The 14,450-nt window shown below is 48.5% G+C and overlaps 2 protein-coding genes across 6 annotated transcripts in view; one reads left to right on the top strand and one right to left on the bottom strand.

Moving 5' to 3' along the window:
• The window catches only part of cimap1b (ciliary microtubule associated protein 1B), a 37,700-nt gene that overhangs the window by 1,228 nt on the left and 22,022 nt on the right, over positions 1-14,450 (bottom strand). The window contains exons 4-8 of the mRNA XM_059654469.1: positions 13,317-13,418; positions 9,119-9,240; positions 2,729-2,903; positions 2,589-2,626; positions 2,137-2,277 (exon numbers count right to left, since the gene is read on the bottom strand). Of these exons, the coding sequence (XP_059510452.1) occupies positions 2,137-2,277; positions 2,589-2,626; positions 2,729-2,903; positions 9,119-9,240; positions 13,317-13,418 (578 nt within the window). The remainder of the gene's footprint in view (positions 1-2,136; positions 2,278-2,588; positions 2,627-2,728; positions 2,904-9,118; positions 9,241-13,316; positions 13,419-14,450) is intronic.
• tymp (thymidine phosphorylase) overlaps positions 2,098-14,450 on the top strand; it is a 60,538-nt gene continuing 48,185 nt past the window's right edge. For 4 of the 5 annotated variants that reach the window (XM_048554616.2, XM_048554617.2, XM_048554618.2 and 1 more), the window contains exon 1: positions 2,098-2,289. The gene's annotated coding sequence lies outside the window, so the exon portion shown is untranslated. Of the gene's footprint in view, positions 2,290-2,739; positions 2,761-14,450 lie in introns of those variants that run through there. The other variant, XM_059654523.1, reaches the window with a different exon arrangement.

Here is a 14,450-nt window from a genome sequence, read left to right as displayed (position 1 = left end):
GCCCAATCTCAGTCAGCTGGTTCCCACAACCTACCAAACAAACTCATGATGCAAGCTAAACAATAGTATTTACTGATTTATCCTCATCTGTAGCATATGACCAATGGAAACAATTCTTCTCTAATCCAGGAGTTTGCTATTTCCAGATTTGTCAGGAAGTTAAAGATTTTTAAAAGTACACAAAAGTTCCCCACTTTAGATCCAGGTTGACAGAAAACATGAATCAGGGTTCTGTCCTTAACAATAAGTACTATTTACTGCAAATAGAATTATTCTAACTACAGATAAACAGTTATGAACTATTGATATATAACTCTACAAGTTACAATTCTAACCCGCTTACATAACCCCTCACCGCAATGACACACACACTCACTCACTCCCTCCCTCCCAGAAAAATGAATGTTATGAACGGAGGGAAAGACTAGGAAAGCAGTTCCACAGTCCCTGTCCATAGAGTATGCTGAGGCGATCCTTTTGCTGATTGGAAAGCCGTTTCTTGATCACCCTTCTACATGTACTTTCATTTGTTTACAGGAGGCTCCAGGTGACTGGTTCACCCACATGTTAAAGAAATAAATGGGCTCTCTTCAGGCTTGAGATGCTTTACAATGCAGACCAAAACCAGCCCCTTTACATCCAAAAGTCCAATGGCTTCTGACCCAAATATTGACATCCCCCAAGCTGTTCAGCTACCCAAGCACAGTTTGTGATATGCAGGGGCCTTTGCCATTGATTCCAGGTCATCATTTCACAGAACAACACTTGATGCCGGCTGAATTTGCATTTACACACAAACCCTGGCTTCAGCTCTTTGCCCACTGATTGAACCAGCAGCTGCCTAAACACCACTAATGCCATGGGTGCCAGCCAGCTTGATTTTAAAAAGTGCAACACTCCTTCTATAATCTTTGGCTTTTAAAACTGCCATTTTCCTGTTTCAGTTCACAATCACAAATATAGAAAGCTGAAAAGACAGTCTCTACTGAATGTGTATTCCAGTCCTGTTGGCGGCCCCTCCAATTAGGAACATACAAGGTAAGAGCCCAATGTAAGTAAAGTGAAGGCGGTAGTTTTAACTCCATCTCTGAAAGTAGCTCCTCACTATACTCCTCAATCCCTTCTCTCGACTGATGCACATGGAATTCTCTTTGGATGGCACTTATAACATCCATTTCACTTTTGTTTTTGATTACATATTTTGCAATTTAGTTTCTCTTTGGGTGCAAAACTTCTCTACCCTCAACTTCCCTGTTTACCATAACCCCTGCCATTTTAACCTTTCAGCTCATCTGTAGAAAGCCCCTTCAGAATCCAACTACTTTGATAAGGCCACCATTTAAATGTGGTAACAAGAAGAACAAGTGGCATGGTGGCTAGCACGGCCACCTCACAGCCCGAGGGACCCCAGTTTGATTCCACCCTCAGACAACTGTCTGTGTGGGTGCTCTGGTTCCCTCCCACAGTCCAAAGATGTACAGTTTTACTCAGTGTTTAGGGATCTGTGGGTCAGGTCCATTAACCATGGGATAAGGTAGGGGGATGGGTCTGGCTGGGATGTTCTCCAGATGGTCAGTGTGGACCAGTCGGGCCGAATAGCCTGTTTCCACACTGTATGGATTCTGTGATTGTATTTGATGAAGCATTGTGACCAGTTGAACATTCCACTTGATCCTGTCAGGCGAGAGTTGTTTTTGGGCCCTCCAAAGGAGATCTCCCAGGCTTCACCCTGAAGGGGGCTCACAACTATATGGCGGCCTCTCCTCTCCTCTCCTTGATTCTCACCTGGAGTGAAAATTGTTCCCTTCACATCACTTAGCACCCACTCTATCAGACGGAGTGAAATACTGGAGAGTCTTTGCAATGGACTTCCCTTTGCCAGCCAGTCAATGTTCAGTGTTACTACATCAGCCAGTTTGGATGAATTTAAAGATGACTAAATTTAACACTTCAAATATTATACATGAGAATACTAAAATTAAAGCAATACAAGCACAGACCAAATGTTGAAAGTACAGCACAGGAATCAGATCTATTTTTATCCACAGCACAAGAATCCCAGAGGTATAGTTACGCACTGGTTCCTAGGGTGAGCGTCACATTGGCTATACGTTCCTATTCAGAGCCGCTACTTACGTTTTCTGCTCTGTAGCGGGCTGGTCCAGGTTTCAATGTAGTGTCTCCCGGAATGGTATTGCGTTCTACTATGGTGTATTTGGGTGCTCTGTTTTTGAACACATCAGTATCTACGTGTTTGTAAGCACACGGCCCTGGAGTCTGCAATTAAAGGTAAAGAAAATGACGTTAAAGGCAAGGCGTTGGTGAGATTTGTTTTGCAAAAATATACTTAGTGCGTAAAATTTTCAATCCTCAGAATTGAGGAAGCGTCGCCGGACCCGAAACGTTAACTCTGATTTTTCTCTTCACAGATGCTGCCAGACCTGCTGAGCTTTTCCAGCAAATTCTGTTTTTGTTCCAGACTTACAGCATCCGCGGTTCTTTCGGTTTTGTTTTTAAGGAAAAACAAAATTCCAACTGTATTCATCCAGCACGTTTCACTGCTGTGTGCTGGAGTACATTAATAATACCTTTGATATTCGCAGTACAATCCGCATCAGATTTGTACCTGAGAGCAAAACAATTCAAATTGAAAATTAGCGCGGATCCAATGTTTATTTCCTGATCGCATGGAGAGAGCTGGGAGAGACTGCGGCACTGTGAGATTGACACTCCCTATGTTTGGACCGGTGCCTGGGTGAGGTAGGGATTTTGTTTGCGCTGGATTTGAAATCGGATGGAGGGATCTGGGAAGAACAGCAGAGGCTGCTGATTTGGAGGGCAGGCTCAGCGGGAAACCTGTCCTGGGCTTCACGCAGCGGCATGGGTATGAACGCCGATCCCACCTGAGGATAAGACAGAGCTGGATGAACACAGCTATAGAGATAATGGGAACTGCAGATGCTGGAGAATTCATCAGAGATGAAGGGTCTAGGCCCGAAACGTCAGCTTTTGTGCTCCTGAGATGCTGCTTGGCCTGCTGTGTTCATCCAGCCTCACATTTTATTTTCTTGGATGAACACAGCTGTCAGCTTGTGCGTCAGCCTTCCTGCTCCTAAGATGCTGCTTGGCCTGCTTCATCCAGCCCCACACTGTGTTATCTCGGATTCTGCAGCATATGCAGTTCCCATTATCTCCCCACCTGAGGATAACAGATCGCACCCACTGCTCCACCCAACCCCTGAAAGGTGTCCCCATGCTCATAAATATAGGGGGTACCTTCGCTCTTCGGAGGGCATCCTGGCTGCCCAAATCATAGTCTCTGCAGTGCTGAAAGAGGCCATTCGGCCCATCAAGTTTGCAGTGACCCTCTGAAGAGCATCTTGCCCAAAACCCAGCCCCCCAACCCTATCCCCATAAGCCTGTATTTCTCATGGCTAACTCATCCAGCATACAGATCCCCAGCCACTACAGGGCAACTTATCACGGCCAATCCACCTATCCTGCGCACCTTTGGACTGTGGGAGGAAAACAAAGCCCCCGGAGGAAACTCACACAAACACAGGGAGAATGTGCAAACTCCACACAGTCACCCAAGGCTGGAATCGAACAAAGCCAGAAAGACACAGGTCTAATAAGCAAACACCTGGTTACACATCTGGTGATTGAAATCTCAACTGCTACTGTGAAATGTATACACGCAAGACTGCCCTTAATCTACTTCTGGCCCCAAAGGAATGGCAATTACTCTATTTTGGGGAGCGTAACTGGCAGTTTTGCGTTGCCAGGTTGGGGAGTTCCTGCATTGTGGTGAAACTTTGGTTAAGAAAGTGCGTTGTAAATCATGCGCTGAACCTTAATGGAAATTGGCTCAGTGTCATTTCTGGCAAGTTTTGAGGAGGGTTTCACCCCACGGGGCTCATGAGTTTTACACCACTATCTGCCTAAACTCACCTCCGGAGCTAGTCACCAGACTCTGATGGTGCCCCACTGGTCATATTCTGGTACTCCCCATGGCAGGACTAATTGGCTGCTTGCATGAGCTCTAGAGATTCCCTGGAATCTCCTGTGCCATCTTTAATGCCCAGTACCATCTTTAATGCCCAGCAATGTACTTGGTTAAGCAGCAGCAGCTACAGCGACACTGCACAATTCATTTTATTTGCCCTGGACATGTTGGACAATGGAATTGGTTGGCATCCCTCTTTGCCAACAGGATCATAGAGATCCTGATGGATGGGAGGGTGTGTGCAGTTGTTGCCTGTGGCACCCGCTGTGAGATGTTGGTGACCTACAGAGGGGCAGAAAAGCATGTGTGAATGGAGTCACCAGGTTACTGATCTGGTTTATAACTGTCTAGTTTTTAGCAGGCAGATGGGACAATGGGAAACATCAGAACAATGAGGCGCAATAACATTCAGTTGAGACTGTCATTACGTACTAATGCACAAAATACAGGTTGTCTTAGAGAGTCGGGAGGCCCAATCAACATCTGGGATAGAAAAGGAATCTGTTCCTCATCTGGAACCTGCAGCACCTCTCCCCATCCGTGCCCTATTCCTCCTCCCCCAACTCTGAACTGCCCCTCATCCACCCCAACCCCCCACCGTGAGTCAGTCACTTTGATCAGTAGGCTCCCAGGACACAAAACAGAGAGTTCTGGTGGACTGGATGTTGTAATGGTCTAGGTGAGGGTGGGTGACTTTGTCACATTTTAGAACCTCAAACAGCTTGGGCTGTGGGGTGGCGTAAATGTGAGTCAGTAAGGGACTTCTGACTTTCATTGAGATGTGGCCAGTTTCTTCCTCTGTGCACCATGAGGTGCACAGGCCACAGTCTCAGAGAATAAGAATAAAGGTGCTTTGGGAAAAAAAATGTCAGTTATTTATTTGAGATTTTTTTTAATGCTATCTGCGGACCTATGGCAAGGCCAGCATTTATTGACATAGAACCTCATATCACCAAGAATGCGATGGTGAGCCTTTAACATGAACCACTGTAATCTGGCTGCTGCATGCAAACTCACAGTACAGTTTGGGCGTGGGGGGTAGGGAAAGGGGCAGGAGTGGCGGGGAGGGGGTGTAGTGGGGGAGGGTGCAGAGTGGTTGAGGAGAAGTGTGGTCGTGGAGATGAAGTGTGTTGGTGTGGGGGGAAGGGAAGAATGGTGGCAGTGGTTTGGGGAGAGGGAAGTTTGGTGGCAATGGGGGGAGGAAAGTGTGGTGGCGATGGGGGGAAGGGGAGGGGAAGTGTGGTGGCAGTGGGGCGATGGGGGGAAAGGGAAGTTTGGTGGCGATAGGGGAAGGGAAGTGTGGTGGCAGTGGGGCGGGGAGGGCAAGTTTGGTGGTGATGGGGGAAGGGAAGTGTGGTGGCAGGGGCCGGAGAAGCGAAGTTGTGGTGGCGATGGGGAAAGGGAAGTGTGGTGGCAGTGGGGCGGGGAGGGGAAGTTAGGTGGGGATGGGGAAAGGGAAGTGTGGTGGCAGTGGGGTGGGGAGGGCAAGTTTGGTGGTGATGGGGGAAGGGAAGTGTGGTGGCAGGGGCCGGAGAAGCGAAGTTGTGGTGGCGATGGGGAAAGGGAAGTGTGGTGGCAGTGGGGCGGGGAGGGGAAGTTAGGTGGGGATGGGGAAAGGGAAGTGTGGTGGCAGTGGGGTGGGGAGGCGAAATTTGGTGGCAGTGGGCGAGGGGTGGCAGAGAAGTGTGTTGGCAGTGGTGGGGGTGGGGGAGAAGTGTGTTGGCAGTGCGGGGGGATGGAAGTGTGGTGGCAGTCGGCGGGGAGATAAATGTGGTGGCTATGGGGTTTGAGGGAAGTGTGGTGACTATGGGGGGTTGAAGGGAACTGTGGTGGCGGTGGGGGGTGAAGGGAAGTGTGGTGGCTATGGGGGGGTGAAGGGAAGTGTGGTGACTATGGGGGGTGAAGGGAAGTGTGGTGGCTATGGGGGGTGAAGGGAAGTGTGGTGACTATGGGGTGGTGAAGGGAAGTGTGATGACTACGGGGGGTGAAGGCAAGTGTGATGACTACGGGGGATTAAGGGAAGTGTGATGACTATGGGGGGTGAAGGAAGTGTTGTGACTATGGCGGGTGAAGGGAAGTGTGGTGACTATGGGGGGTGAAGGGAAGTGTGGTGACTATGGGGGGAGAAGGGAAGTGTGGTGACTATGGGGGGGGTGAAGGGAAGTGTGGTGACTATGGGGGGAGAAGGGAAGTGTTTTGGCTATGGCGGGTGAAGGGAAGTGTGGTGGCGGTGGCGGGTGAAGGGAAGTGTGGTGGCTATGGGGGGTGAAGGGAAGTGTGGTGACTTTGGGGGGGTGAAGGGAAGTGTGGTGGCTATGGGGGGGTGAAGGGAAGTGTGATGACTACGGGGGGTGAAGGGAAGTGTGATGACTACGGGGGATTAAGGGAAGTGTGATGACTATGGGGGGTGAAGGAAGTGTTGTGACTATGGCGGGTGAAGGGAAGTGTGGTGGCTATGGGGGGTGAAGGGAAGTGCGGTGACTATGGGGGGGGTGAAGGGAAGTGTGGTGACTATGGGGGGAGAAGGGAAGTGTTTTGGCTATGGCGGGTGAAGGGAAGTGTGGTGGCGGTGGCGGGTGAAGGGAAGTGTGGTGGCTATGGGGGGGTGAAGGGAAGTGTGGTGACTATGGGGGGTTAAGGGAAGTGCGGTGGCGGTGGGGGGTGAAGGGAAGTGTGGTGACTATGGGGGGTTAAGGGAAGTGTGGTGATTATGGGGGGTGAAGGGAAGTGTGGTGACTATGGGGGGTGAAGGGAAGTGTGGTGACTATGGGGGGTGAAGGGAAGTGTGGTGACTATGGGGGGTTAAGGGAAGTGTGGTGACTATGGGGGGTGAAGGGAAGTGTGGTGACTATGGGGGGTGAAGGGAAGTGTGGTGACTATGGGGGGTTAGGGGAATTGTGGTGACTATGGGGGGGTGAAGGGAAGTGTGGTGACTATGGGGTGTGAATGGAAGTGTGATGACTATGGGGGGGGAAGGGAAGTGTGGTGACTATGGGGGGTGAAGGGAAGTGCGGTGGCCATGGGGGGTGAAGGGAAGTGTGATGACTATGGGGGGGGAAGGGAAGTGTGGTGACTATGGGGGGTGAAGGGAAGTGCGGTGGCCATGGGGGGTGAAGGGAAGTGTGGTGACCATGGGAGGTTAAGGGAAGTGTGGTGGCTATGGGGGGTTAAGGGAAGTGTGGTGACTATGGGGGGTTAAGAGAAGTGTGGTGGTGGTGGGGGGTGAAGGGAAGTGTGGTGGCTATGGGGGTGAAGGGAAGTGTGGTGGCGGTGCGGGGGGGAAGGGAAGTGTGGTGACTATGGGGGGGGTGAAGGGAAGTGTGGTGGCGGTGGGGGGGGAAGGGAAGTGTGGTGACTATGGGGGGTGAAGGGAAGTGTGGTGGCGGTGGGGGGTGAAGGGAAGTGTGGTGACTATGGGGGGGGTGAAGGGAAGTGTGGTGGCCGTGGGGGGGGAAGGGAAGTGTGGTGGCTATGGGGGGTGAAGGGAAGTGTGGTGGCGGTGGGGGGGGAAGGGAAGTGTGGTGACTATGGGGGGGTGAAGGGAGGTGCGGTGGCGGTGGGGGGGGAAGGGAAGTGTGGTGGCTATAGGGGGTTAAGGGAAGTGTGGTGGTGGTGGGGGGTGAAGGGAAGTGTGGTGACTATGGGGGGGTGACGGGAAGTGTGGTGGCGGTGGGGGGGGGAAGGGAAGTGTGGTGACTATGGGGGGTGAAGGGAAGTGTGGTGACTATGGCGGGTGGAAGTGTGGTGACTATGGGGGGTTAAGGGAAGTTTGGTGACTATGGGGGGTGACGGGAAGTGTGGTAGCTATGGCGGGGTGAAGGGAAGTGTGGTGACTATGTGGGGTGAAGGGAAGTGTGGTGACTATGGGGGGTGAAGGGAAGTGTGGTGCCTATGGGGGGTGAAGGGAAGTGTGGTGACTATGGGGGGTGAAGGGAAGTGTGGTGCCTATGGGGGGTGAAGGGAAGTGTGGTGACTATGGGGGGTGAAGGGAAGTGTGGTGACTATGGGGGGTGAAGGGAAGTGTGGTGCCTATGGGGGGTGAAGGGAAGTGTGGTGGCAGTGGGGGGACGGGTTAAATGTTGGTGAGGTGATAGTGATAGTGATGGTGGGGGCCATAGTGGTAGCAGTGGGGAAGGGTGATTGCAGGAGGTGGAGGTTGGTGGTAGTGGGGGCTGTTGGGGAAGTGATACTGGGAGGAGAATTTGTGGATTCTGACCCAGGTTTGATTGAAGAAATAATGATACATTTTTAAGTAGCCTTGGACATGAGCATGCACGCTCTGGTGTTCCCAGGTTTGAGGTTTTGCTGCATCCCTTCGAAACATCCCAAAAGTGCCTCCCATAGAAATAATTGTCAATGTCATGAACTTTATGTAACGCAATGCCACTGTCTGCTTTGGAACAATAAAATCCCACTAACAGTTGATTCCTACTGCTGTTACTTGAGAAGAACTGTTGACTGGGACATTGGGAGAGGTCCTTGCTCTGCAATTGGTGATGTGACATCTTCAATATCCATGTGTTGGCTTTTACACTTGGACCTTGGTGTCTTCAACACACTCCCTCAGTCCTGTCAGGCAGTCAGGACTGCGGCATCCTCGACAGCAGTGGGGTGCGGAGGGCGGAGGGGTCGGGGTGGCACAGTGTTTTTCAAGGTGGCTCTCACCTTCTGTCCCTGAAGGCAACCGGAAAGAACTGAACTCCCTCCACACCTACTTGCCCTGGCTTCAATTCCCAAAGTGGGCAGAACCAACAAAAACTGACAAAAACATGGATGTGTGACTGTACTAATAGTACTGGAGCTCTATTTTACAGAAAGAAAGGCAAGTTGGAACAATAGATGTCAGTCACTACTGGTTGTGACTGGTTTCCCAGTAGGTTTGGGTGAAGATGCCTGCAGTGCCGCCCGGGATCCAACATGGGAACACTTCACACTGGAAGCTAACAAGGATGGGGTAAGGAGTGGACAATGTACCCGACTCCGTTCAAACTGCAATACCCACCCCCCACCACAATGTCCCCAAACGTTGCATGTTTTACCCCCAGCATTAAGAACGAGAGCCCAGAAATGAAACCAGCAGCAACACAGTCTCCCAGGATTGAACTCACTTACCTTCACGATGTTACTCAGCATGCTGCCAAATGCAGTTTTCTGGGAGATGGAGTAGGCAGGTGCTGCCTTCAGGTGTGGGATTTTTGGCCCAGACACTGGCACATCCTTGTATCGCGCAGGCCCTAGAGCAGAGAAGGAAACAGAGCTGAGCTGAGCCATTCACGCGGCCCACAGAATTGATGCTGGGCCCAGACAGGCAGCTGAGATTTCGGACAACAACAAACAGGAGCTAACTGATACCTATAGCCGAAGGGTTGTTCCTCAGAATCCCTCTCACAGCACAGATAGGGGTCATTCACTCTTTCATACTTGATTCTGGCTCTTTGAAATGGCTTCCCAAATAGGCACACTGCCACTGCACTCACACAGATCCTCTTTCATACTCACACTGAGAGATCCATGCGGGAGTGGGCAAAGGAGGCTTTGAATTGGACCCCTCTGCCCGGGGTTTGACAGGTTTTCTCAAGACTTCAGGGAATGTGCGAACACCAGATTTATCAGCCACACCCATAAGGTAGTGCAAAACGTCTCCCAGGCACAACACAACACCATTCCCGTACTCTCAAGACCAATCGCAACATTGTCATCTAACCAGCAGACAAAGGAGGAGCCATTGTCGTATAGATTAGAACAGTCTACTGCAAGGAAGTGTACCGACCGCTGAACGATCAGGAACACTACGGACACCTACGGATCAGACCAAAGAACATACCCTTCAACTGAACAGATTGGTCAAGATTTTTGATCCAGTCCTTTACAGTATCCTACGCACTCTCATCCCGCGTTTTTCTCCTGCCTTCCGAAGATGCACAAAGTCAATACACCTGGACATCCCATCGTATCAGGTAATGGGACCCTGTGTGAGAATCTCGCCGGCTACGTCGAGGGCATCTTGAAACCCATTGTACAGGGAACCCCCAGCTTCTGTCATGACATCACAGATTTCTGACAGAAACTCAGTAGCCATGGACCAGTTGAACAAGGAACATTCCTTGTCACAATGGGATGTTTTGGCACTCTAATCCAGCATCCCCCATGACAACGGGGTCACAGCAACAGCCTCAGTACTCAATACCAACAACTGCCAATTTCCAGCTACACCATACTACACCTCAACCACTTCATCCATGATTACAGTGTCTTCACTTTCGACAACCAGTTCTTCATCCAGACACATGGAACAGCCATGGGGACCAGACTTGCTCCCCACTATGCCAACATTTTCATGCACAGGTTCGAACAAGATTTCTTTGCTGCACAGAACTTCTGACCAATGCTATACACCAGATACATTGGCAACATTTCTTCCTTTGGACTCATGGTGAGAAATCACTGAAACAACTGAATTGCAATATCAACAAGTTTCATTCCACCATCCGACAGTCTCATTCTTGGACACACATATCTCCATCAGGGACAGACACCTCAGTACCTCACTCTACTACAAGCCCACAGATAACCTCACGATGCTGCCCCTCTCTAGCTTCCACCTGAAACATATTAAAACAGCGACCCCCTACAGACAAGCCCTACGCATACACAGAATCTGTTCAGATGAGGAGGAATGAGACAGTCACCTGAAGATGTTGAAGGATACCTTCATAGGAATGGGATACAATGCTTAGCAATTGCCAGTTCCACTGTGCCACAGTGAAAAACCCTACTGACCTGCTCCGAAGACAGACACCAGGTATGTCCAATAAGGTGCCCCTCACCATCCAATACTTTCCAGGAGCAGAGAAACTACACCATGTTCTTTGCAGCCTTCAACACATTATTGATGAGGATAAGCACCACACCAAGATCTTCCTCATGCCTCCACTACTCACCTTCAAACAATCTCCAAACCTTAAACAGACCATTGTTCGCAGAAAACTACCGAGCATTCAGGACAACGTCAACCACAATGCTATACAGCCCTGTCAATGTAACCTCTGCAAGACACCTGAAGAAGGATTGAGGCTCTGAAAGCTTGTGGTTTAAATAAATCTGTTGGACTATAACCTATTGTCATGTGATTTCTGACTCGGTCTGCAAGACAGGTCAGATCTACAACATGGACACTACCATCACATGTGGGAACACCACACGTACAGCAGATACTCATGTGACTCGGCCAACTGTGTCTATCTCATACGCTGCAGGCAAGGATGCCCTGAGGCATGGTACAATGGTCAGACTATGCAGACACCACAACAATGGATGAATGGACACCGCGCAACAATCGCCCTCAGAGGCGTTCCCTCCCTGTGGGTGAGCACTTCAGGGTCAAGGACATTCGGCTTCAGATCTTCGGGTAAACCTCCTCCAAGGCAGCCTTCGGGATACGCAACAACACAGAGTTGCTGAACAGAGACTGATGGCCAAGTTTGGTACCCCTGGGGATAGCCTCAGCATGTCACACTATTTGTGATCCCACCACACTGTACACTCACACACGCATACATACACACACACTCACTCATACAAACACACTGACACATACATTAACACACAGACACACTGACACACACACACTAACACGCACACAGACACACACACGCACATTCTCTGTACCCCCCACAAATACACACACACACACACAAACACAGACACACACACACACACACACACACACACACACACACACACACACATATATCCATGAATCAATGGGGTAAATTTGTATTTGCAGATACATTTTATTTTGTTCAAAAAGCACACAATTTATAGACAGTCAGTCTATGTGGGGTTTTATAAATTCCTACTTTAGAAATAAAACCAGTCTGACTCTAAACTCAAACACAGACAGATTCCAAGAAAAGGTAACATGCATTGTCTGACCTAAAATGTCACCTCTTCTTTACACTGATAAGACCTTTCATTCTCCCAGGACAGTGACTTGAAAGAAATTCGGGATTTACATATACGAATTAATCAATTAAAACCTTTTCACTGATTAAAGGTTTAATAGCATTGTAGGTTTGTTTAGTACATCCTCATCAGGGGTGTCAACCTTTGATCTTTTACTTATAAATTCTGTGTCTGCTACTCCCTCTCTCACTAACACCTGAAGAAAGACTGAGGCTCCGAAAGCTTGTGTTTTCAAAGAAACCTATACCCAGTGTTGTGTGCTTTCTGACAGTGAGTGTGTTTCAGTTCATAACAATTTGTTGCATTACACATAATTCCTTAACTCATCGTGGATTTTTACCATTTTTGATGCGTGTCATATGGTTATGGATCCTTGTGTCACTGGAGATAGTTTCTCCTTACCTCAACAGAAGTCTTCATGATTTTGAACAATCGCATAAAATCTACTTTTCTTTCTCTGCTCTAAGGTGAATAATCACATTAATCTTCACTAAGGGGTCACCCTAGATTGAACCACACATTTTTAGCCGGAAACCCTTTTACACTCAGGGAATCTATTAAAATATGGCACCGATAAAAATTGTTCCAGCAGGGAAACACCCCTTTGCAAACTGGTGCAGCAATAGGGAGCACCTCTTTCAAACAGTTTCACTCACATGGTGAGAGTTCTTCTTTAATTTCTGTGGCGAGGAACTGGCCTCAGACTACTGGGAGGGAGTGTGGGTGAATGGGGAGGGAGTGCATATGACCAGGGAGTGAGTGTGGGCGTTGGGAGTGAGTGTGGGTGACCAGGAAGCTAAATCTGAGCTTCCCAAACTGTTTCCCAAAGTCATCCCATTTCAAGCCTTGAATATAATCATGATCCTTCAGTGGAATTGTGAGAGAGATGATGAGAACGGGTCATGGCTGTTGTAACTTGGTTGGTGCTCTATGTTGCCCTTTCCTGTTTCAGAGCTCACAACACCAAAATTTCAGCTGCTGACCCCCAACTCTGGGAAGCCTTGCCCTAGGTCCAAAACACAGGACTCTATTTAAACAAGTCAGAGATGAGGATGAGTTACTTGTCATATGTTGTTTAGTGACATCTATAAGGTCAACATTGTCTAAATATTTAAAATATTGTTGACTTTTTGGTTTGATAGTTTTTAAATCTTTATTTGCCTATGCCTTGAGAGTTTGTCAAAAACAATTTTTGTATCATTGTATCAAACTTTAAAGCCAATCACACTTTGGAATTCTGGGCTTCTTCAATGTTTTGAACACTGAGAATGCAGAAATATAAGAGTGATAACCTGTGTCAAATATTAAAGATAATGGAAAACATTCAGAACATCAGTTACTGTACCTGGGCCTTCGTTTAGTTTAAATCCGACCGTTCGCAGTGCGATGGAATATGCAGGTACATTGTGGTGAACTAATCGATCTGCCTCGTGTACCTTGTAGTTTGCTAATCGGAAAAATGGGAAAATGAAAGTTCGGTGAACAACTCGTGCATCTGATTGATGTGTAATTTAAAGGACTTGTATGTATATAGCACCTCTACCTTGGACGGTCTTGATGCCACATAAAGTGATATTCGGTCAGGTGACAACGTGCTTTGTCCAAGGGTAGCAGAATTTTATAGAGAGTAATAGAACAGAATTCCAGAGTTTAGGACTAGGCAGTTGAAAACACAGCCACTAATTGAAACTCTTGAGTCTGAGTAAGAGTTTTTCACTTGTCACCTCAACAATTTGGCACAGGTCATAGTAACATAGAAAATAAAAGCAGGAGTAGGCCATTGAGCCTTTGAGTCTGGGCCCAAAACGTCAGCCTTCCTGCCCCTCTGATGCTGCGTGGCCTGCTATGTTCATCCAGCTCTACACCTTGTTATCTCAGATTCTCCAGCATCTGCAGTTCCTACTATCTCTGAGCCTTTGAGCCTGCTCTGTCATTCACTATCATCATGGCTAAACTCAGTGTTGAGCTGTAAGCCCTTCTGAGAGAGTACCTAGGCAGAAATTTAAATATTTTGGAGTGTGAACACCTCCATGCAAGTTTGACCTACCCCAACACCGTTAGCTCCTGCTTTCCATCGGTTGGCCCCAGCACAGCCAACCCATTATCACCGATTCACCATTCTCATTATCACCTATTCAGCATTTACTTCTTTCCTGGTTTACTATCATTTATCTGCTTCCCCCTTCTCTCTCTCTCTCCCCCCTGCCCCCATCCCACACCCCTGTCATTATCATCATAAATGCCACCAATCCCCAGCTCTTTTCAGTTCTGGACACCAAACACTGATTCTGTTTTTCTCTCCACAGATGCTGAATTTCTCCAGTGTTTTCTGTCTTTGTTTCAGATTTCCGGTGTCCACAGATCTTTGTTTTACAAAAACAAAGCAAATTTTGTGAGCAATATTGCAACATTTAGACAATATTCCATTATCCTTTAGGGCAGTTCACATGAAAAATTCTTGCCAGTTAATCCCTCTCAA

Source organism: Stegostoma tigrinum, chromosome 25, assembly GCF_030684315.1.
Source record: "Stegostoma tigrinum isolate sSteTig4 chromosome 25, sSteTig4.hap1, whole genome shotgun sequence".
NCBI classification, from domain to species: domain Eukaryota; kingdom Metazoa; phylum Chordata; class Chondrichthyes; order Orectolobiformes; family Stegostomatidae; genus Stegostoma; species Stegostoma tigrinum.
Note: the sequence above shows the minus strand (reverse complement) of the source record. Positions and strands in the feature narration are given on the sequence as shown.